Source organism: Manacus candei, unplaced genomic scaffold, assembly GCF_025592945.1.
Source record: "Manacus candei isolate 608988 ecotype Guabito, Panama unplaced genomic scaffold, ASM2559294v1 h1tg000014l, whole genome shotgun sequence".
NCBI classification, from domain to species: Eukaryota; Metazoa; Chordata; class Aves; order Passeriformes; family Pipridae; genus Manacus; species Manacus candei.
The window spans coordinates 36,456,072-36,480,003 of record NW_026138062.1 but is presented as its reverse complement, the minus strand read 5'-3'; the positions used below and the strand labels follow the sequence as shown (position 1 = coordinate 36,480,003).

At 39.9% G+C, this 23,932-nt stretch overlaps 3 protein-coding genes across 6 annotated transcripts in view; 1 reads left to right on the top strand and 2 right to left on the bottom strand.

Annotated features, from left to right (window-relative positions):
- Positions 1-1,572: 1,572 nt before the first annotated feature.
- Positions 1,573-14,467, bottom strand: SKA3 (spindle and kinetochore associated complex subunit 3). 3 transcript variants are annotated; one of them, XM_051779136.1, is made up of 9 exons: positions 14,246-14,467; positions 12,741-12,805; positions 11,317-11,482; positions 8,960-9,374; positions 7,136-7,236; positions 6,166-6,356; positions 5,751-5,960; positions 5,497-5,615; positions 1,573-4,650 (listed from the first exon to the last, which is right to left on the bottom strand). In XM_051779136.1, the coding sequence occupies exons 1-9, from the start codon at positions 14,346-14,348 to the stop codon at positions 4,617-4,619; spliced, it is 1,404 nt and encodes a 467-aa protein (XP_051635096.1). In that variant the 5' UTR covers positions 14,349-14,467; the 3' UTR covers positions 1,573-4,616. The 3 variants fall into 3 exon arrangements, with proteins under 3 accessions (XP_051635096.1, XP_051635094.1, XP_051635095.1); XM_051779134.1 differs by having other exon boundaries at positions 1,577-4,650; positions 5,751-5,963; XM_051779135.1 differs by having other exon boundaries at positions 1,577-4,650; positions 5,751-5,963; positions 8,960-9,371.
- Positions 14,468-14,505: 38 nt separating this feature from the next.
- Positions 14,506-16,060, top strand: MRPL57 (mitochondrial ribosomal protein L57). Its single transcript, XM_051779157.1, has 2 exons — positions 14,506-14,568; positions 15,577-16,060. The coding sequence occupies exon 2, from the start codon at positions 15,582-15,584 to the stop codon at positions 15,891-15,893; it is 312 nt and encodes a 103-aa protein (XP_051635117.1). The 5' UTR covers positions 14,506-14,568; positions 15,577-15,581; the 3' UTR covers positions 15,894-16,060.
- A 1,759-nt stretch (positions 16,061-17,819) lies between these two features.
- ZDHHC20 (zinc finger DHHC-type palmitoyltransferase 20) overlaps positions 17,820-23,932 on the bottom strand; it is a 46,253-nt gene continuing 40,140 nt past the window's right edge. For both annotated transcript variants that reach the window (XM_051779142.1, XM_051779140.1), the window contains one exon: positions 17,820-22,365. In XM_051779142.1, coding sequence (XP_051635102.1) covers positions 22,346-22,365 — 20 coding nt within the window. In that variant the 3' untranslated portion in view covers positions 17,820-22,345. The remainder of the gene's footprint in view (positions 22,366-23,932) is intronic.

The window sequence follows — 23,932 nt, the reverse complement described above, 5'->3', positions numbered from 1 at the left end:
AACAGTGTTAGGCAACCTTTCCAGAGCAGCTGGACAGACAGGATACAATTCACTCAGGCAGGGAAGGAGGATGTCCCGGCTCCCACTCCCCCATCCTTTCCCTTCTCGTGCCTCAGCAACTGCCAGTACCTTTGCAGGCAGACAGTGATTCGGGTCAGTGCACAGTCCATGAACAATTTAATCTTGGAAAACAGTAATTAGTTCCTGGTGGTTGGGCAAGCGGGAATGGATTCCCCTGCAGCCACAACTGCAGTGACACAACTGACAACCTATGGCGTGGGACCTGCAGCTGGGGTAAGAAAGGTGGGACCACGCAGACTGCCTTACAATTGCGTAAGCAATCATTAGGAAACACAACCACAGGGCTTGAAGCCAGGAATACATTGTGCCAAAAACTATGGAAGCATTTGAACACCTTCCTGTTGGGTATTCTGCAAACTATGCTTTGCTTGGTCTCTCCCCAGGAGAAGTGCCCATGTAACACAGCATCTTCTTCCATGGACATTTCCCATGAATGTGCATTTGTGCTACTTAAAACTCTTCAATTTGAATTAGGCAAAATAAGATCAAAGAAATTCACGGATCTGGTCAGCTCCCTACCATGATGTCAACTGCCCCTTTGTAATACTAGGTATTACTGTAAGGACAGCATGAGGTTTTACATTTAAGTTGATAGATAATATAGCCAGCACCAACCAATATCTTCCTGATAGAAAGTTGTATTCCTGTGGACTAACACACATGTGATTCCATAGTGCAGCCACTGGATGTTGTCATTGCTCCATATAAATGCCACAATTTCTGTATTACTGTCCCATGGGGAAACAACAAGGTACTCCCAAAACAGAAGGCAGGTTCAAAATCAGCTACAGCTGTTGATGGAGCACATGAAACTACCATGACTAATGGAACATCTAAATAGTGAAAAGAGGGAACAAAGCGAATATTACATTTTACAGAAAATTTAAAGTGTCCATGGTGCTTTAAAAAAACAAGGAAGCCTGGAATGTAGTTATTGCTCCAGTGATTTATAAAAACATCCATAAAAGCACAATGGGCAGCACTGAAAGCAACGCTTGTCAATTATCCCTTTGACAACCATCTGGGAAGTTTCATTTCACTGCAAGTTATAATTGTGTTCAACCTTAGGCAAAGTATTTCCCAGATAAAAAAGAACTGACCACCTTAAGGGACTTCCTTGGCAGAACTATTGAGAGAACTATTCTTTGACAACAAATGGGATTATGGAGAGAAGCTTCTGTTAGCTGACACATTTGATATACTTTAAAAAAATAAAAAAAGATTAAGAACCACAGAAAATGAAAGAAAATGCTTTTTTGTTTACTTCCCCGATGTCCTTAAAATACTGAAGTGCAATTTTGCACTGGATTCAGTCTTTCCTGACAGCCGGCTACTGCTAGAGGATGTGACCCCATTCTCACCCTTCCCTTCCATCTGATCTACCACTCACATGGGCAGAAGCTGAGCTCGAGGTTACTGTTGGGAAGGACAAACTAGAAGAGAAAACAAAATCAGTTAGCCTTTCAGTCTCTTGGCAAATGGAACAAATCCACTGTAAAACTGCACAGCCCCTAGATTATGTGCGAAAGAATTGGGGAAACAGCCTCTAGTGGAAGCAGCCCCCAGCTAAACTAAAAAAAGCACAACACAGAACTGAGTCAATTTTGCCTGTTTTCAGGTGATGACCGTCTCTCACTGAACTACTGCATTTGCTACTTATTTAGCTACTGTTTATCCAAACTGTACTTTCTGACAGGCCAATGCTGTTTAGAGGTTCATCCTACAACAAACCAACATGTAAATTTTAAGTTCTTTTGCATCATTCCCACTCTGACAGGTTATTACTTTAGTGTGCAGCAGGACAAGCCTTTCTCCAGCAGCAACACTGGCTTAACTGGAGTTTTACCCTCCTCCAGCTCCATGGCTACATTCTTGGTTGTTCCAGTATATCAGACGACCACCTGTGTGAGAGAATTGACCTGAGTAGGAAAAAACCAAGAACATAAAACAATCCAGTAAACTTTCTCTCCCCAGCTTATTTGGAATACAGATCAGTTTCCAACAGAATCACAGAATGGTTGGGGTTGGAAGGGACCTCTGGAGATAATCCAGTCCCACACTCCCTGCTACAGCAGGTTGCACAGGATTGCGTCCAGGCAGGTTTTGAATACCTCCAGAGGAGATTCCACAGCCTCTCCAGGCAGCCTGTTCAAGTGCTTTCACTTGTCATTTCCCTCCCCTACCCCCAGTACTCAAACTACTCTTTAGGCCTTCCTGAAACCTAAAAGGTTGTAAAAAGTGAAGCATGACAAACTAGCTTTTGTTTTGCTGCTCTGATTATATCTACCTCAGAGCAATGCTCCTCATATAAAAAAAAAAATACAAGTACAAACAATATTATGTGTATTAGGGTAATATTGTAGGCAAGAAAAACAAAACCAACTAGTAAAACTTCATTTCCAGATGCCAGAAAGTCTCATGCCTCTATCATAGCTTGAGCAGATCAGAAGATTTTAAGATTTCAATTGCCATATTGAAGATAATTTCTTTCTCATAGTATTAATTGAATCCTTTTAATATTAGTTAACGAAATAGCTATGAAATATAGCAGAAAATGTTAATAGGCAAGAATGATGTGAGTGGCTTACAGTGAGAAGCCCAGCACTGCTAGGTACAACTCCATGGTTCCCTAGGGGAAGAAAAGACAGCTGAGTGCTGAATTGTTCTCAAGTTTAGGGGAAAGACTTCTATAAGCCCTTCCATGAATTTTGTTAGTTGCAGGTAGGGGGAATACAGCAAGGTCCAGGACAGTAGTGCTGCTTGTTCTGTTTCACATTAAAGGAGTCTGTTTCAGAGTATCTGACTTGCTTTGGGGCAAGAAAGTAGCCATGAAGTGCTGTAGGGGGAGAATTAAGACTGTGAAACACTTCCTGCTTAGTGCTGGTAAATCTGTCTGGCTGAAAGACTCTTGCTCTGCAGCAGAATATTTTGTACCTTTCCAAGGCCACGAAATTCAGGACTAGAATCCATACCACCATGCGGTTTTAAAGATGCTGGAAGCAGGTTTGGCCTTCACTCTCTGAAGGAATTGGGTAGAACAAAGAAGTGTTTCAGAACAGCCACCAAGCATTTGAGACACATTTATTTAGTATCCAAAACTTAATCAAGCTTGCAGACTGACACATAATACATAGGTATTTTTAAACAGAAACTAGCATTTAAAATGACAGTGTGCTCAGGTCAGAACTAGTAGAAAATCACCTCCAGGTAATTTGATGTACGCTTATCCTGGAGAATGACCACAATAGCAGGAAAAAGGCACCTTTACTTGCTAAGTTTTAACAAGGGCAGTCTGTCTAAGCAAGTGGAGAAATACCTCTGGGCATCTCCAGATGTTAGCATATTTCATTGAGGATTTCAAAAAAATGCAGACTGAGTTCTGAAAAGCATACACTTATCCTCATCTCCTGGGACAGTCTCTCTTCTCACATGTTGCATGTTTGCCCTCATATAAATGACAACATTTCAGCCATCAAGAGGAAGACAACTGGTCAGAGCAGTCCTGGAGTCATTCAGAAGAACAGCCAACGCTGGAAAGAGCAACCTGGCTCCAAACAAGGATATGTACTGGGGTTTCTTGTGGACGACAGTAAAAGTGCTGGTAGAAAAAAATCCTAATTACTATGATTACTTGATACCAAAAGACAGCCAAACAGCTCTGAGAACTTAAGCTTGGTCCGCTATTACAGGAGCACATGTGCCCTTTCAGAAGTGATGCCACTACTCAGAGAATACACACGGTAGCAGCGCAGGAGAGTAAGCAATCACCAAATGCCTGCCAGCAAATTCTTCCAGCAGCTGAAGATATATATAACCAGTATCAATTGCACAATACGTTTTCAAATAATTCACATTCGAGCCAGAGTCACCCTCTAGAGCTACAGAGTAACCAGATGCATAGCACCTGATACTATGCCAATGTATGTTAAGGAAGAAGCCACGTGGGAAATGCCCTTCTGACAGGGAGGTAGCAGTGAGCCTGGTGCAGGAACCTGTCATGTAGGTCTCAGCACTGCAGAAGTGACCGAAAGCACAGAAGTGCTTTAAACAGTAAAGCAGGAGCTACTCTTCCAACAAAAAAAGACTTAGGTCTGTTGAAGATACCCAATACTGTTGAAGTACTAGACTTCAAACTCAGCCCTGAAAAGATGTACAGTGTCACAAGAACAGCCACTTTTTGGGGCAGTACACTGGACTTTCCCTTTATGACAACCCAACTGCTCTATCTACAGCCTACTGCAATGCAAGCCTACACAATAAACAACTGAAGTACTACCTCGTTCTCCAATCCTCTTTGAAGCATAATATATTTAAAAACCCTCAAAACATTTTGCCAATAACGTCAGTAGGAAATAAGCACAAGTTATTTCAAACAAGTTTATCCACATCGTGGATAAAGAATTTTTCTTCATTTAAAAAAGCTTTTTTTGGCTCTTTCTTCCCACCAGTATTTCTTTTTGCTTTTTGAACTTGTTATGATTCAGTGATAAGATCCACAAACATGAAACAGTCTCAACGTGGTCTTCAGCTTGATTTCAGATGTTTGGCTTGAAAACTCCACGATATCCTCTGCAAATATATCCAGATGAGTTCATGAGCTTATTTCAATCATATTTTGAATTAGCAGAAGACACAAATATTGCAAACTTGTCTTTTTTTATCTTGATAACAATAGAGGGTCAGCTAAAGTGAGAGCTTTGCTCTATTTGACTAATCAAATGGATTCCAACTCCCAAGTATAGCAAGATACCAAATTTTATCAGTTTCATTCTGCTTTGTTGTAATTATTATTCGACTCCATACATGTTCCTTGAACCTCCTACCTAAACAATCCGTACAGACTCCAAGATTAACAGATAATCAACAAGCATAATATATATTACATTCAATCAGGAATATCTACACTTGATAAAGTTCTCATAAAAACTTCTTTTTATTCAAATTGGTGTTGTTCTTTATAAAACTATTGTTCCATTGTTCAAAGATTAGTCATACTTGTTGTAGCTTTGCATTTCAAAAAATTTTGTCTTTGCCAAAACTGTGAAATCAGTTCTCACTTGTGTGCTTTTCTCCAATTTTCTTAGTTTTATTGCCTAAACTTATTCAGAAGAAAGCATTTGCTGGTGCTTTGATTGCCACCAAGTAAAATATAAATACAGATAAACCAGTAAAACTCTACCTTCCTTTTTTTTTTTTTAAGTTGTGAAGATTCAAACACACAATCAACTATAGTATTTGTTCTTTACAAACAGGCAGTCAGATACCACCCCAAAATCCAGTTATTTAGTCACAGAAGCAAGAGCTATTCTGGTAGCTGAAGAGCAAGCAGCTGCATCGATTTCTAAATGCATTAAAGCATCTTTGTAGCTCCTGCAAATTAAACTACGCAACCAAATCTGTAAAATGCAATCATACCTGTTCTCTTTGTTGCTGTAATCAGTGGAATCATTCTCATATCTCGTAGTATTTCCTGCCTTGATCTCCATTTCCTTGGCTTTAGAAGAGCCTGCCTTATGATTGTATTTGGACAGAATCTACAGGAAACATTAAATGGGATTAAAAAGAATTATCTAAGAACTCAAAACAGATGGATTACATACAGAACTAAGCACTTTTAGCTTTACTATTTTGATATTAAAATTATTTCGGAAAAAAGTTTATTAGCTGACCTGTAGAACATCATCTGGTATCCTTGTTATTTCTGGAGGTGGAGGAGTATCGAGCAACTGGTCATAGTGTTTTATTGTGGGAGGAGAAGGGTCTCCCAGATGTTTAAGATACGCATCAGGGCTCACAGCAAAAGGAATGCTATCTTTGTAGTGTTTATCTTTTGCATCACTCTTTGTCACTGACTCAATCTTTCCCTCTGGCTTTACCTGCTGCTGCAAAAGAGGTAGTAAATGCCTTCAGTTAATTTACTTATATTAGGTAAAGTATTTAGTAAATATTCTTAAAAAATTACCATTACAAAGAACTTCTACAGTTACATAAGAAAAAATAGTATTGGAAAAGAATCACAAATGAACCTTTTAAAAACTGCTTATGGTAAAGTGTGTGAAAATGTACATAGTTGCTATTTACTACCTTAGCTTCTCTTTTTAGCCAGCCTGTTTGAAAATCTGGACACTGCGGTGTTGCTGTATGACTGGGAAGAGGCAGTTCCTTTGTCTCTGGTGACCTTGGTAATACTGTTCTATTTGTTTTGGAAGAGACCTTCACATCAGGAGTACAGAACACAACTACCATAGGAGAAGCCATCCAGTCAGCTGCTGATACTGAGTGAGCAAAATATAAATAAAAATACATACATAAACACACACACACACATATAAATATTACCAGTTCCAGCTTAATTTCTAAGTCTAAGTTTTTCACAGATTTGCATCTTCTAAAATGCCTGTATCATTTTAGCTGATATTTTTTTGTTTGATCCATCCAAATTACAGTGTTCCTTAAAAGCAGCAAATGCCAAAAAAAAGGTAATCATTCTAGTCCCATTACTGAATGTAACTGAAGAAACTCAGCTTAAATCGGCATTGCATTACCTTCTCATGTATTCAATTGCCACTGTTTGTCCCAAGATTCTCACAGATTTTTAAAAGAACATATTTCTCCTCTCAAAGAAGTTCGCTCTTTGTCATAACTCTTGAAAGACCTAAATTACCATCTCACTAGCCTCTCTCAAAGTGATTTTTTTCTTGTCCTTAAAGAGATCTTATGGGTATTCTCAGAAAAAAAAAAGGTTAAGTTGGCAAAACAGTATTTTTATTTCAAATAAGGATAAGCTGCAGTTACAAAATGATTACTTCCTCTGTAGAATTCCAGCTGGATATGAGAAGAATGAGGTAAGATTTATACTGAAGTGAGAAACTTTCCCACAGAAGCCATCAACATTTCATTTTTTAGACATTAGTACTCATACAATGACTAGGCCTGAATTAACTATATTTAATCTGAAACACAATTGAAGTTTACCATGTATTTATAATGTATTTACACATGCATCCTCTAAAAAAGTGCATATGTATATTTATTTCACGTATTTTTAACTTACCATTCTCAGCTCTCACATTTGATTTTGGCACAGAAGTAACCATGATTTCCCTGGCTGTCATTTCTGGCACATCTCCTCCATCATCATCTATTTTAACCAACCTGAAAACAAAACCCCTCAATTAGCTCTCAAATATTATGAAAAAGTCACAATTGAAGGAATACTGTCAGCCTGATCACTTTTCTAGTATTCATTCATCAACATGCAAGTCAAAAATTAATTTTCTCAAAGATTATTTTTTCATCTATGATTCTACTGCAGCAATTTGTAGCATGCAAATGTTCAGTCCAGCCACAAATTATCAAATACTCTGAGATTTCAGTCCAAGGCATTAGGAAGAAACCAAACCCAAACCAAACAAACAAAAAGATGTCCAGGGTAGGACAGATGTCCCAGATGACCAATTCTGTGTTAGGTGTACAGTCTATTTTATTTTGAATTGCCTGTTACCTACAAAATTCTAAGCAACAAGAGGAAATCGTTGTTGCTTTAAAACTAGTAAGAGTATTGTGAACATTAAAAGATTTTTAAATGAATTTTTAAGTTTGAATAAGATTACTTAATCAAATACTACAGAGGTCTAGAGTAATTATAATATTTACATAACTATTTAAAAGAAGAAATCCCAAAATTATTTTAAAAGAAAATGTAGCAACTTCAGAGTGAAAAGCCATTTAATATCAATTCTACAATATTGGAAACTGAAATTTTTAAAATTACTTTTTCATATCCAAGATATTCTAGCAGAAGAATGACATATGCAGTTAAGAGGCATATAACCAGGCAAAAAGTGGAAGCTTACCTAAACTATATGCAAAAGTGTATCTATAAGAAAATGATTTTAAGTGTTTTAAAAGTTAGCTATGGGAACCAAATTTAGAGCTTCTCTACAAAATGCCTAAGCTTAAAAAAAACCCAACAAACCATTTTGTATATTTTACTTAGATGAATATGTCTCAAATTTTGGGTTAAAAAAAAGTAACTTTTGAAGTCAGTTTTGCCTTGGAAGTATTATAGATACTTGAAACCATCTCATTTTTAGTTTCTACAGTAAGAATGATAAGTAGAATTTTTAAAGTGGTTTTTATGAATACGATTCTTGTTTTTTGAGCGATTTCTCTAAATATCAAATATTTAGCTACTGTCAGCTTCTAAAATTGAACATGTTGCTAATATTGATTATAAAAACATGACCTATTGACTACCTTTACATTATCTCGGAAGTATAGGAAAATAGTTATACTGCTAAGATGTTTTATACCTCACTGCTGCAATTTTTTTCTTCATAATTAGAACACTGAAAATCTGGAGATGTCTTTTCAAGAGAAGACTGGAGCAAAACCAGCAAACTGTTTGAAGGTGGGGCTTATGTAAGAGACAACTCAGTGCTTCTACAATGAGGCATTTTACTGAGTGCTTTGCAAGTCGTTTACTGTGTTTATATTCCTAAAGCTTCTGAAACCTTTCAATTGGCTGTGCAGACAACACATCCCCAGAGCTGAACCCACGGTTAAGGAAAGCAAAAGATCACAAACATACTGCGGTGTTTTCCCTCTGTAAATACATTGTGTATGGAAGATTCATATCGTGGTGCAGTCAAGGGAAGGAGCATATCAGATGCATTTCATGGCAGCATTTGGCACTGTTTGCACTGCAATGGGTACGTGAAAAGACATGTAGAGAGTTCAATAAAGACATAGGATCAACCAGCTGGTCGATATCACCCTATCACCTGCTTGAAGACAAAGAGGAGGGCAACAGCAGAAAGAAATTAGTACACCTATTTCAGTAGAGAAACAACCTGAACTTCAGTAACCTACTTACTGTTTGATTGTCTGAGCAGTTTTATGAATAAGTGACGTCGTAAATTCTTCATTCATACACATGGTATGTTCACTAATGCCAAAGTGTTCAAGTTTTGGTGTTGCAAACTCATAACCATCCATCTTCAGCTTGCATTTTGGTGTTCTGGGCAAAGTACGGGGGGTTTGTAGTTTCAGTGGAGTCTCATTCTTTGACTGTTGTTGATGTGCATTTGTTGTGTTCTGTGTTTTCACTGCACTCCAAGGCCTGGAGAAAGCATATTGTGAAAGACCAAAATCAGAAAGCTGGGGGCTACGCAGTAGGGTTTTGGGCAACAGTGACTTCTCAGTACAAGCAGGAAGATCATTTGCTTTTTCTTCATCAGATTTATTCTGGGCAGACGCTGTCAATTCACTGTTAGCTCCTTCCTCTTCTTCTTTTTAAGAAAAGAAGTGAAAAAAATTATGTTAGAATTTCTGTTCTAAGATTTATAAAATAAATTGGGACAATTCCCCAGTATTCGAAATTTTTCATTTATTATTGTAAAAAATAGATTCCTTCGTTTGTTTTAAAGGACTGAACCTGATACTGCAACACATATCAAAACCTGGTATCAGGCTAAGCTATATTTATAATATAAGTCACACATTTACTGAATTTCACTCTACTGGTAAATATTATTTCTAAGAAAGATGAAATTGAAAGATTTTTACACAAGAGTATTTTTCATAGAATTCATCTCCCTGTATGGAGATGATAACTTTTTTGAGGAAAGAGCAAAGGGTGCACAGTACTAGAATGCTTCTTCTTCAGATAATCAGTATTGAAGAAAGGTTATGAAGCAGCAACTAAAAACTTGTGAAAGAAGACAGCTTTTTGGATAACAGGAGTCCACTGCAAAAATATGTAAATGTGTAACTTGTACATTTTTGGAGTTAGATAAACTGAAACACCCCAAAACATTAATGAATTTCTGCAGGATATAATAAATGAAGGACAATGAAGCTGGGAAAGTGTTTGGAGCACAAGTCCTCTGAGGAGAGGCTGAGGGAGCTGGGGTTGTTTAGCCTGGAGAAGAAGAGGCTCAGGGGGACCTTATCGCTCTCTGCAACTGCCTGAAAGGAGGTTGTAGCCAGGTGGGGTTTAGTCTGTTCTCCCAGGTAACAAGTGACAGGATGAGAAGACAGTCTTAAGCTGCGCCAGGGGAGGTTTAGGTTGGACATTAGGAAGAATTTTTTCACAGAAAGGGTGATTAGACATTGGAATGGACTGCCCAGGGAGGTGGTGGAGTTACTGTCCCTGGAGGTGTTTAAGGAAAGACTGGATATGGCACTTAGTGCCACGGTAGAGTTGACATGATGGTATTTGGTCATAAGTTGGACTCGATGATTTCAGGTCTTCAGCCTAAGTGATTCTGTGAAGTGGGTAAGGGGAGGGAGGCTATTTAAAGTAATATACCTTTCTATGTGCATTGACATCATGTATTCAGATGCACTTAGCTTAAAAATACATCTTAAAAAATAAATTAACCTTGTAGCTCTGTTTGGAGCTATTTAAAGGCAGAGAGAGTACAGGAAGAAAGGTACTATAACAATCAGAGCCTTCTGCCCTATCTTTGTAAAACAGCTGTAGTAGCTTAACTCATACAAGAATATGGTCCATGACCACAATTTTGTTTTGTAATGATGGGATAATGCTGAGAGGTGAAGGTGTGCCCTGCCAAAGGCTTTTTGAAAGCTGACTGGGCCCTTGATACTCAAAGAGGTATGTGTCATACTGACAGCTGTAGTATTTTAAACTCATTTGGCACACCTGGATTTTTCAGACAGGTGTGTGTGCATTTTCTTACTGGATTAAGGATCTCCCTCCCCTCCAATGATTAAGCCACTACTGCTTGTCACATGTCACCTAATCCCTGTACATAATTCTACTGTCTCATCTGTGCTGAAGAACACATTATTTTAAGATTTTCTCTGTGGTGATTTAAGTTAATAGAACTGTCACTTATGAATGTGAACCAACTGAGGTGCATCTACAATACTTTCTCAAGTGTGAGAAGCTGAAGCAGCGTAATTCTCTGCGTTATAAAACCAGTCTTGCTAACATGTTTTCTGAATATAATTATTACTGAAAAAATAAAACAACCAACACATACTAACATAAAACCATGCCAGGAGATCTAACTCCAAGTGTATATGTTTTGAATTATTCTCATGGCACCAATCACAACAAAATCTTTTACCCTCTGAATATTATTATAAAGCAAATAATATAGATGTACTTGATCTCTTAATTAATAGAAATATACACATAGCTAAAGAGAAACATTTTATAAAATTATATTTTTCTTCACATTCTGTATTGCCAAGAAATATTACCTGTAGAGTCTTTGACAGGTGGTTTGTAGCCATACTTCTGGAACAGCTCTCTTATTTTTCCAAGATCTGCTGAATTTCTTTGCACCAATATTTCATGTGCCTTCATAAACTCACGAACTGCTTGGTTTTCAGAGCAACTCTTACCAAAACTGGCATTAACATGTTCCTTTGGGGCAGAGAGGGGAAACAAAAAAAACAGAAATACTGGTTTTCAAATCACCACATGGTAGTTGTTTAGACATGGGGCATTTTGGGAGTAAATATTCAACTGCAATTCAGATGAAGCAGCTAATTTAGGTCTTATCTGTACCTGAAAACTAGGTCTTATCTATAGCTGAAAACTATCAGTATATATACACCTACAGAATATCAGGAATATATAGGCCATGAGTATATAAAAACTTAGAAAAGTTAAATTATGATGACAGTTCACTTTGCAAACAAAAATATGTTTTTACTCCATAAAAATATGAGATGACAGCAATTAGTTTGGACTCCTACTCCACATATACAAAGGATTAGTGCAAAGTAAAAGGTGAACCTCAAGCTTATATCCTAGCTTAACTCTCAATTATTTCTACACTTGCTTATTTCTATAATCTGTGGGGTGAAGTCACAGCCCCACAACTGAAGTTTGAGGAGTTTGGAGTGTTGCGGGGTGTTGGGCCGTTTTCCATGGGAGCAGTGAAGCTAACTAGATAGTTCCCATGGACACAGCCTTGAGCTGTGTGGCTGAAGTGCAGGTGCACATTCCTCAGTGTTTTTGTGGAAATATGTTTGTGTTGTGTGTGTGGGAAAGTAGAAGTAGGAGAACCTAATAAAAGGCTGCCTGCTGCGCTGAGCAGGCAGGCATCTCTTTGTCTCACTCCCTCGTGTGTGGTGTGTGTCTTCTTCCCCCCTCGGACCGGGACCCTTCGACAGATACCCAGCGACAATAATCCATTTTTCCTACTTCTGTTTAAGAAACAGAGAACATTCTTGACAAGTTTAACTGAATGGCTGAAGGTACTGACACTTCTGTGAAGACTGACTTTATTCTAAGGGCCAGTCATTGAACAGAAGTAAGCTTACCTCTTCTGCTGGGACCTTGTGCTCCTGAATCCTTCTCATACTTACACCCTGGCACAGCTACAACTTCCCTGTTACCTTTGTCCCCTGACAACCTGAGTCACAATAGTGGCTGCAAACTAATCAACACTGCTAAACTACTTTGGGTCACCCACAGGTTTTTGGGCATTACCCTGATATTGTCAGCCATTATGAGGACTTGGAGGTAAGTGAGTAAAAATAAGGGTCAGAACTGCTGAGTAACAAAGTAGAATTGTGGCTTATTGATCAAAACAGAACTATACATTTATGGAAAACACCCCACCCACACAAACACTTCCACAATTTTTCAAGAAGGAAATGAGTTAAGACGTTACCTTCAGAGTTTTGATTTCACCATGAAGGTCATGCAACACCCTTGCTGAAGATTCATCTTCAGAGTCTTTGATATGCATGTTCACATAAAAAGGTTTGGAAAATAAAAAGAGTGCATTAGTGTTTGAGCATGCAAGTACATTCTACATCAGAATGCAATCTCCTGTATTAGTGGATGAGAGACTGGACATGACCTGTCCATGTGCACTTGCAGCCCCGAAAGGCAACTTGTCCTGGGCTGCATCAACAACAGTGTGGCCAGTAGAGCAAAGGAGAGGATTCTGCCCCTCTACTCTGGTGACACTCCACCTCAAGCATTGCATCCAGCTCTGGGTCCTCAGCACAGGAGAGACATCAACCTGTTGGAGCAAGTCCAGAGGAGGCCACCAAGATGATTGGAGGGATGGAGCACCTCTCCTAGGAGGAAAGGCCTAGAGAATTGGGAGAGGAAAGGCCTGGAGAAAAGAAGGTTTAGGGGTGACCTAATGGTGGCCTTCCAGTACCTGAAGGGAGCCTACAAGAAAGATGGAGAGAGACTATTTACAAGAGCATGTAGTGACAGGACAAGGGGGAACAGACTCAAACTAAGAGGGAGCAGGTTTAGATTACACATTATAGGAGGAACTTCCTGTATCAATCCATGAAAAGAAGCATAAGAATGCAATTCCCATTTTGTCGTGTTCACCCTGTTTTTTTTCTGCGATAAAAACCTCACCTGTGCTGGTTTTGGCTGAGGTAGACTTAATTTTCTTTGCAGTGCCTGGTATGGGGCTGTTTTGGATTTGTGCTGAACACAGAGTTGATAATATAGAGATGATTTTGCTATGGCTGAGCAGGGCTTGCACAGAGCCAAGGCCTTTTCTGCTTTTCCTACTGCCGTGGTGGTGAGGAGGCTGGGGGTGCATGGGAAGCTGGGAGGTGACACAGCCGGGACAGGTGACCCCAGCTGACCAAAGGGATATTCCAGACGGTGTGACATCATGTTCAGTATATAAAGCTGGGGGAAGGAGGAGGACGGGGGGATGTTTGCAGTGATGGTGTTTGTCTTCCCAAGTCAGCGTTATGCACGATGGGCCCTGCTCTCCTGGGGATGGCTTAACAGCTGCCTGACCATGGGGAGCAGTGAATTAATTCCTTGCTTTGTTCTGTTTGTGTGCGCGGCTTTTTTTTTTTCCTATTAAACTATCTTTATCTCAACCCACGAGTTTTCTGGCTTTTACCCTTCCGATTTTCTCCCCGATCCCGCTGGCGGGAGAGGGAACAAGCGGCTGTGCGGTCTTTGGTTGCTGGCTGGGGCTAAACCACCACAGCAGCCGCGAAGGAGCTCAGAGATATATCAACGTGGGGAGGAGCCCAAACAATTCCTTCCCGAGCTATTCCCAGGCTCGTCCCCGCACCCACCAGAGGAGCACAGGGGCACAATGGCAAGTCGAGGAAGGAATCCGGAGGAACTCCTGCAGAGCCACCGGTCCCAGGCGTACCGCCCGTCACCACGGGCTGCGCTTACCCGCGTCCTCACTGCGCAAGGCCTCCTTCAGCTGCTTAACTTCCTTCTCCAGCGTGACGGCCAGGTCCCGCAGCTGGCTGAAGAAGGCCCTGGACACGTCCATGGCGGGGAGCTCCGCAGGTGCCGGGCCAGGCCGTCCCTGAGGGAGCCAGGCCAGGCCGCGCGCGCCGCGAAAAGGCTTCGAATTGCCGCCAGCGCGCGCCCCATTGGCGTGCCCGGGCCCCGCCCCCCGCGAGCGTCTCGCGAGAGCCGCGCGTAGCCCCCCCGCCCGCCTGCCGCCATCTTGGTTCCCGCGGCGGGGCCGGGGCTGCCGGAGCTTCCAGGTGAGTGAGGGCGGGCTGGGAACAGGGCCCGGCGCAGCGCTGCCTCCGCGGAGCCCCGCGGTTTCGCTTCTCAATCGGGCCGCGTCCGCACCGGGGGAACGGGGTAGGGTGGCTTCTCTCTGCTGGACTGTGCGGTGTAAAGTGCTCGTCTGACTTCCGCAGTCACAGCACCAAGACTGACAGTTCAGGAAGCGTTTGGATAACGCTCTCAGGTACATGGTGTGATTCTTGGGCATGTCCTGAGCAGGGCGAAGACCTGGATTCAGTGATCGTTGTGGGTCCCTTCCAACTCAGAATATTCTGTGATACGAGTTCATGGAGTACAGTGTAATAAGAGACCTGGGAGGCGTGTTTAGGACTAACAGACAGGTTAATGAAAGAGCACGTCTGTAAAGTCTAAATGTAACTCGGCCTCTCTTGCCTCTGCTGCACCCTGTGTATCGTGTCAGTCTTGGTGCTTTCCATGTTCGCCTGTCGGTCTGATACAGACTGTTCTTTTTCTCTACTGACCAGATTTCCCCCAGTCAGAATACAAAACCAGGTGATTGCATACTAGTAAGTTTATGGAGAGACTGTGGTTCAGAAGCTAATACTGAGGAAACGCCAGGTTTGGATCCAGAGGACAGACCTGGAAATAATTCGTTTTGACAGTGCAGTTAGCTATTGGAAAAGGGGCATGAATGAAGAACCCTTTGTTCTGGAGTACCTCGGGGCTGGATTTCTCTTAAAAAATCTGTGGGGGATATGCTTTAATTGCAGTGTAAGGGTAACTGAATAAAATCTTAAGATACATAAATATTTCAGATTTCCTTTTTCTAATCTTAAATTTCCAGTATGTCTGGCATTGTGCTGCCTATTGTGCATGATGGTTGTATCAGGTTCTGAACTTGAACCTTCAAACCAGCTAAAAAGCAGTGGAGAGTGTTCAGAGCTTTTAATTTTTCTTGTCAAACTTTTATTTTTGTTCCTAAGGTAATGAGTATTTGATGTTTCTGTTTATGTTTTGAGGCACAATGTTTTTAACAACAGTATTACTCCGAAAGAGAATTCCTGGACACCAATGGATTGGGAAGTACAGGCGACCAAGACAGGTTACCCTTACAATGATGCAAGCAATGGTCCGAAGACTGGAAATTGAAGCAGAGAATGAATATTGGCTGAGCCGGCCCTACCTGACCCGGGAGCAGGAGTACAAACACAACACGGAACACAGACGTGCCAAGTGGGAAGCTTTCAAACGCCTGAAACAAGCCAAGTTTCCTGAGCACAGATACATCAGTGATCATTTAAACCACTTAAATGTGACAAAAAAGTGGACATGCTGAATAACACAGCATATTTGTATTTGGCATATGTCATACACTGCCATGGGATCTGCCCTTGTACCTATTATGGTGGGTTTGTAATTCAGTGTAATTAGGGCGGATGAGAAGTAAGACTTTGCTACGGTGTACAGAATGTTACATTAAAAGTAGTCCTGTGGAACACTGTATATTTTGTTATTTTTGTCTTCTTAGAAAAGGACAGTTCTTTGTGTGACTCTACCATCTGCCTGTCCTCTATTCTTCAGGGCTCAAAACAGCAAGTTACCAGGTGCAGTGGTAAAGATTTACATATAACCTAGATATATAGCATCACTAATTTCCTTCTGAAAGCCTGGGGAACACACCTGCTGTGTTGAAGGGGATTCTCTGCTGGCACTGGCCAGACAATTCTTGCTGGTAGCTCTCCCTTCTGAAAGGGATTCTTCTGTGTACAGCAGCACTTGAGACACAACTGATGGCAACTGCCATCAGGCATGCAAGGACCAAGGTGAACTAGAGTTACAGAGATGGGGGTAGGAGGCTGGAACTCATAGGATATTATAAAATGTTCCCCTTTTTAAAAACTTTACGAAAGAATTGTTTAATTTAAATGCCAGTGTCAGTGTCATGTCAGTGTCAACTTGGGTGTTGCTGCCTTTTTACACAGATTGTTTCTGATCAAAAAGGAACATGGCTGATTTCTGTTTGAGTGACTGACTTCTAAGTCAGGCTTAGTGTCCTGAAGGAATATAGTTAGCCACAAGTCAGGTTTTATATTTCCCCTCAAGACCCAGTGACCTGGAAGATGTGTCAAGAAGTGTAATCTTAGGTTTGTTGCAGCTGGAGTGTAAAAACTAGAACAGTTACACAGTGTTTCCCAGGGAGGCAATTTTTTTCACTAATCTAATACACACATGCTACAGCTGAGCAATTTTCAGATTCTTTCACATACTTTTATTAAGTTGATGTTGCATTCAGCAATGAATTCAAGTGTCAAGTCCATTCATATCACTTTGGAAAAGAGGCTTAAAATGGTACTTTTTTATTTAAACATGAACTGTACTTCAGAGAAGTACGAACAGGTCTGAACACTGATGTACAAAATCTTGAATGCACTTCCATTGGTTATAAACAGCTTAAGAGAACTTCTATGGAAAAGTATACATAGGGGGAAATTGCAAATACAATTAAAACATGAAGGAACTTCCAGGCAAAGCAATGTGATTTTGTATTTAATTCCTTTATAAAAGCCCGTTTAAAAAGTTACTTCAAGTATTAAACTATAAATGGCAATGTTTTCTCTGTGCATAGGACTAGTCCTATCTGTAACATACAAAAAATACAGTAAGTGCGTATTTATTACATCTCTTCTACACATCACCCCAAACTTAAATACAACTCATTACAAGTTTAGGCAGCACAATTAAAAATAACCATGTGGAAGTAGAACAGCTGGGACGTTGTGATTAGTGCAAATGTTGATGACTCTTGCTGGCAAATACAAAAGCAATTGCAGAGATAACCCAGGGATGTTTCATTCATCTTAAGTTCAAAAGGGGGCAGACTTAACAGCAGGAATGCTGCCTCTTTCTGGGATAGCTTTATGATTGTAAATTGTCATTCAGAAAGATTTAGGTTTTCCACGACAAAGCTGATAACAACGGGCTCAGGGACAGGAGAAATCAGAGGATTACACTAAGCGTGTAGTGGTCAGCTAAGCAATGTAAACGTAAGGGACTCTGCATGTCACCATAACTGCTTTGGTAACAATAAGTGTGATCCAAATACTTCATCCCTGACACATCTGCTTGACTGCTCAGCATGAGCTCTCTGTTTCTTGGGGCAGGGGCTGGGAATAAAGATGGGGAAGCCCCCCCAAACCAAAGAAAGCCATCCTGTAAACATTATCAGACTTCACTACCTAATGGAAACAAGATTCAAGTAATTGCTGCAGAAAACAAACAGCCAAACACCAGTTTTAATCAGCATTAAAACAAACTACAACTTCATAATGTTTTATGACAGTTACGTAATTAAGAAAAATGTGTATAAAAAGCTATATATACAAAATAAATTGATAGAAATGAGTGTAGTAAATGTGTTCAGTATTAAATCACTTCATGTGCAGCTGCTCTCTTTGGTGCCATTTAGAGATAGAAGAGCCTCTAGCACTGCATACCTTGCTATTTTTTAGGTACTGGGAAAGACACATCCTTGATGTGCTCTGCATTCAAGTAGTTGCTGTTTGCAGCCTCTCTAAATGCAGATCCAAATCCCCCTGCTAGATTCCATTTTAGAGGGTGTCCTCAGAGAACATACATTATGAAGCTCAAAGCTGTCATTGTTTTGTATTATTTATTTTTATATTTTTAATAAACCTGGTCAGTCAGTGCTCCAGATCCAGGCAGCTCTGGTCAATCCACATCAGAATCAATACATCTCTTGGTAAATCTGCCAGACACAAACGCTGCTTGCAAACGCTGCTGTTTCCCTCCTCTTGGGGCTCTGGTTAGCTACAACTGGCCCACACTTCAGAGAGATCATGAAGGCCTTTGCGTGCATACCGAATGGTACTGACATTAATCAAAACCTCCCAACCCAAAAGATGATTTATAATTAATACTGGGGAGCCACACAAAGATAAAAAGCAGTACCTGAAAACTGACTGGTTTATAAGAATAGCACACCAAAAGTAGCTTGGTACCTGCAAATTCCACTCTCAAAGGGCAGCTTTAACAAAAACGTTACTGTAATTTCTATTCAAATCACTAAAAAGAGTAGTGCCCAAACTCCCTCTAAATAACCATCTGAATATTTAAAATGGAGGTTTTTAATCAAAGCTTGTCACACATCTGAGTTATGTCACTGCAGTCTGAGAATAACACTGAAGGAAGTCAGTTATGACACATGCCAACTCCTTTCCCTGCCCTCCTCCCATAAATACGGCTTTGGTAGGTGCAGCAATGATTTGTACGATGTACATGCTGTGAATAAATAAGAGTAAGAAAAAAACCAGTATTAGCTGTGCAGTTTTAAGTCATTTCTATTTATGGATTTCCCCTCATCTTCACAGGGACAGGTTTATTTCAAGATATTTCAGAATTCTGGAGGGGAAATCACACTGAAATCTTGCCCTACGTTAGACTTTTGTCCTCACACTGAGGATTTAATGCCATTTTTTGGCTCTTTGAGTGTGTGGATTTTTTTAAAAGAGAAAAGCAGTAAGAAATACAAAAGCAGTTTCTAATTGCAGGTAATATCAACTATCCTACAGTAACTACTATGTATGGCTTGCAATAGTAAATATTTTGATGGATCTAAAAGCTTAAGGGCTGCTGTTTTTAGTGACAATCTAGGTATTTTCAAGACTCCATGATACAGAGTAAGTTAAAGCACAAAACAGCATATGACACATGGCCCAACACCCTGAACAGTTGTTTTCTAAGGATCCATCTCCCTTCCAATCTCCTGAACATGTAGAGTTGTCCTCACTGCATTCACTGGAAGTTTCCAGCTCTTCAGTGCACAGGCCAAAAGTACCTACTTGCTGTTGCTGCAGTGCCCTGGCTGCTTGCAACCCCACAGCCAAACAGCCATCCTGCTCCCTCATTCTGCCTGTCTGACACAGCACAAGCTAGGGAGCTGTCAGGACACAACTCTAAGACAGAAGATGTCATCCTGCTGCTTCGGACAGGATATCTCCTCCAAAGCCCATGCCTGCCAGGAAAACCTAACCTCCCTTCCCACTCACTGGCACGCCCTTAAGAGTTCATCAATATAATTACCTGAGAGAACTTAAATCCTTTATATCAGCCTGGGGTTTCTTAGTCACCAGTTCCCCAAGGGGAAAAGAAGGGGGGGGCTCGGGGGTGGTGAATTTGAAAGAATCATATTTGAATTATTTTACTGTGTTTCATACTTGTCAAAGTGACTTTTGGTAATGCCTACTTTTACACCAACAGTAACTCCAGCCTCAGGAGTATCCTAAAGCCCACTGCTCTCCTCCTTTTCTCACCTCAAATATGAAAAAAATCTAGGACAAAATACTCCTGTGATCCGCATAAAGATGTCAGAAGCATCAGTTCTTCATGAAAAGCCACAAAAATGTCCCTCAGATATACAAAAAACTGGTTTCACAAGACCAGTGTTTGGTAGAGAATGTACATAGAATTAAGCTCACTCTGTTTACTTACAGTTTTTCCTGTAGATTCATGGTCCTGACTTAAGAAATCAACCAAGTTATACTGATATTAGCCTACAGTATATATGCATTCATATGGGGGTATATCAAGCTCTTTGGGGAGTGGCTGGGGGAGCAGAGACCATATTGCTGAATCAGTGATACTTATGAGACATAGATTTTGCTTATAGTCCTGCTAGATGATGTCTGTGCATGGATGTGTTATTTCACCTATAATACACTGATGCAGTAAAAGCCAGATGATATCCCAGGCCCTCCATTACAGTTCCACCAGTTTTTGGGGCTGCAAATTTTGGTATTCAGAATAAGCCATTTGAAATTGCAGTCTTCTCTCTCTGTTATCTATCCCATGAAATTTTGCTGATGCAGTATTGCTGAGAGCTTATATTCAGATGAGCACATCTCACTTGACATTTGAGAAGAAAAAAGGTAAACCTTTCAGTTTAATGTGTAGCAAATGTTTTGTAAGTTCTGAAATAAGCAAATGCAAAATTTCTTGTACAAATTTGAAGAAACATTATGCAACTTTTATAAAACATGCAAGTTTGGACCATTACTTCTGTCTCAAGAACATCCAACAGTGACCAAATCATGTTCATAGATTCTCAAAGATTTCTTTTTCCAGAAGATGAATATTTAAGAAAAGTTTATTATTTCCAAAGACAAAAAATACTTATTTTAAACCTCAGAGTATACTCCATACCTTAATATTTCCATCATAAACATATTTAACGGAAGTAGCAATCAGTCTGGGAGACAAAACAAACAGGTTATTTTGGACTAGATCATCAACTCGACTACTATCTGCAGTCTGTATCAAAAGGGCTCATGTATACTTGTAATCAGCATCAGCTGAACATCAGAAAAGTTACAGACAGAAAAATAGTATTTGTCACTTTTTCCAGGTGCAAAATTCCAATACCACTCAAAGATGAGTTAGCAGTCTTCTCTACAGAGGAGTGAGGAAATAAAAAACCCCATGTTGTTTGCTGTAGGTCTTGAGCTATGGATGGACTTGATTCCATACAGAGGAAATACATTTTGCCTTTTGTGAACATGTACATCACTGCACAAAGCACTCAGTCTTCAGCAATTCCAGTATCACTTAAACTGGACTTGAAAGTGGGACACTACAGTATGCAATTTTTCAGTGTGCTAACGCAAACATATGATTCAAGACTGATTTTCTTGTAAGTACCTGATATTTGTTTAAATGGTACTTTAGAACCAATAAAACCTTGTGCCTTTATTAAAAAGATAAAACAAAAGTATAAAACAGTATTTATAAACCATCAAGAGACCCATGGAAAAAGCAGCACTCTTCTGGTTCCATTTTTCTAACATCACATAACTGCAATAAGGTTTTTCTCAGGGGTACTTTACCATTTTGTTGCTGCCTCACAGGAAACACTGCAAACAGTAACATCAAATGTAACAATTAATTCCTTTTTGGATTGGCTTCTCTTTGTATGCTGACAGACAGACATTCGAAAGTAATAATTGATGTTTTTTTCAACTAAACCCCAAGTTTTCTTCTTTGAGCTTTGTTCTTGACATGGTTAAATAAATCAAGTTAAAATGATGAGGAGGCTCAATGCTATAGCAAAAAAGCAACACCCAAGTTAAAAGGCTTTTACACTGTTGGCATTGCCTTACTCCAAAGCACAGCTAGTAGAAGGAACTCTCAGTCCTGAAAGACTTGGAGAGCTATGATCATGGGGTAGACTGGTTAACAACAGGAGGGAAAAAGACATCATCCAGTCCCTTCCCCATCACCTGGCATCTGAACGATGTATACTCGCACTTCAGATTCACCAGCTAATGCTTTATGCTAATTCTTCTTCTCTTGTTTTGGTTTGTTTTTTTTCCTTCCTTCTCCTTTTATGTTTCCTTCTGTACTCTGGAGACCTGCTATGGAAGTGACTTCTGCAGTGCCTAAGGTATGAAGTTTGCCCGTGAGGAGGTAGGAGTCTCTGCAATCTACCTCCACCACTGCAGCATAATAAAAATGCATAGTTCCCACTCTGGACCTTGTGCATCCAAGCAGGGCACTTCAGGATCTGGCCCTTTGGTAGCAGTATATAATTCAGTGTTGCATAAATGCACATTTAGAATCTTAAGGCATCTGTCTTAACTTCCCTGCTCTGCAATAGTGCTTACAAGAATCCATTGTACTGTGCAGAAACTTGAATTTCTTGTCTCTTCCTAAAATGTTCATGTTCCATTTTTTCCAGCTCAACTTCTTCGAAACAAAATTAAGTAATATTCAAGTTCAAAATGTGTTGCAGAAACCTAGTGAAACAAAAAAGGTAATAAACAGAATTATTCCATTAGTTTTGAAAAAAATTAGATCATAGCATATTACATGAATGTAGCTGGGGAACGTGATTTACAGACTTCTGTTTGAGTACAGCAGTTAAAGTCACCAGCATTCTGAGAGGTGTGGGTTTGTTTTGTTTCTGTTTTAAACCTCTTATGTTTTAGAAGATTATCTGTGCTAAGAACATCAATCCATCACCACTGACCTGTGCTAAAGTCCCTCGGAACCCTGATCAACAATTTAATTTTTGAATTAAATTGACAGATATGAGGACACAAATGGTATTTGCCTAGGCGAGACTGGGAAACTGGCCTTCTGCAAATCAAGCTCTTTTCACTAGAATAGTCTGGGCATTTTACTTGTCAGCCATGACTTTGCTTCTGCTGCATGTTATAGGCCTAAAATTGAAAAATACAACTCTTAGTTTGTTACAGGGTATACAAAAGTGCACTGAACAGATGTTGGATCTCGCAGCTACTGCACAGTTGCCTATAACAGCAGGGACTGGAATTAACCACCTCAGCCTACAGAAACTGTGATCAAATCCAACTGAATTCTGAACATTGTGCTACTGAGTTAGTTTGAGGTAAGATATACCCAAAATGCTTTGCATTGGGTGCAGTTATGCACTATTTATTTCTACAACTTTTAAAACTACTGCAGTTTAGGCAAGTGTGACACAACGCACAAATTCTTCCTTCATTAAATCTGGAAGGAAGAGAGGGAGGATAGAAAGGAAATTCATCTCAAACTATTACCAGTTAATTGTCTAGCTTAATCCAGTCATTTATGCTCCCTCTCTAGGTCAGTGGAAAGAAAGATTAAGACTTCTCTATAATACCCTATATCAAAGGCTACTGGGATGAGCTGCTCTCAGAAGACATCCATTCCCTTCTATGAAGAACAGAAAAGCCTTAGTAACCTATTTAGATCAGATTAAGTTTTATATAGCTAGAGGCTGAAAGGAATCCCTTGCTTGGGACATTGTTTTGCAGATTTATATAGTATTAAGAAAAGGTGCAAAGGGGAAACTTACCACTAGTGAGTTCTCATGGTTGAATAGATTTTCAGAAGTACCACTAACTAGTCTGATTTTGGTTTTGTATGAGTTTACACTGAGCAGTCTCACCAATATTGGTGCAAATATCACACCATCACCCATAAAGACTTTCAGAGAGATTTTTTCCTTCAAAACAAATCAAACCTCTCCCAAAAAATAATTCTAGGTCAGAAGGCTCACTACAAAATAAAAAAAAGGAAAGGAAAAAAAGTGATCCTAAAATTACTGAGCTCACCAAACTTAAATTTCTTTCCAATGAAAATGGAAATTACTTGCAAGAATATCCCCCAACCTCCCTCCAAAAATAATTTAAAAAAAAAGGCAGGGAGTAAGGATTCAGCTCTCAGCATCGACAGTTGTTAGTTGACCAAATATGATTTCTCTTCCAGAGAGCAAAAATTAATTGGAGCTTATAAGCTCACCACAGTAAAAAGTCAACATAAAACAAGTCTAATTTAGTCACTGGAAATACACCAAGG

Coding starts and splice junctions, on each gene's coding strand:
- SKA3 (XM_051779134.1), bottom strand. CDS start 14,348: ATGGACGTGTCCAGGGCCTTCTTCAGCCAGCTGCGGGACCTGGCCGTC. Junction 6,357..7,135: donor AAATGTGAGAGCTGAGAATG/GTAAGTTAAAAA, acceptor TTGCTCACTCAG/TATCAGCAGCTGACTGGATG. Junction 5,964..6,165: donor GGCTAAAAAGAGAAGCTAAG/GTAGTAAATAGC, acceptor CCTCTTTTGCAG/CAGCAGGTAAAGCCAGAGGG.
- MRPL57 (XM_051779157.1), top strand. CDS start 15,582: ATGTTTTTAACAACAGTATTACTCCGAAAGAGAATTCCTGGACACCAA.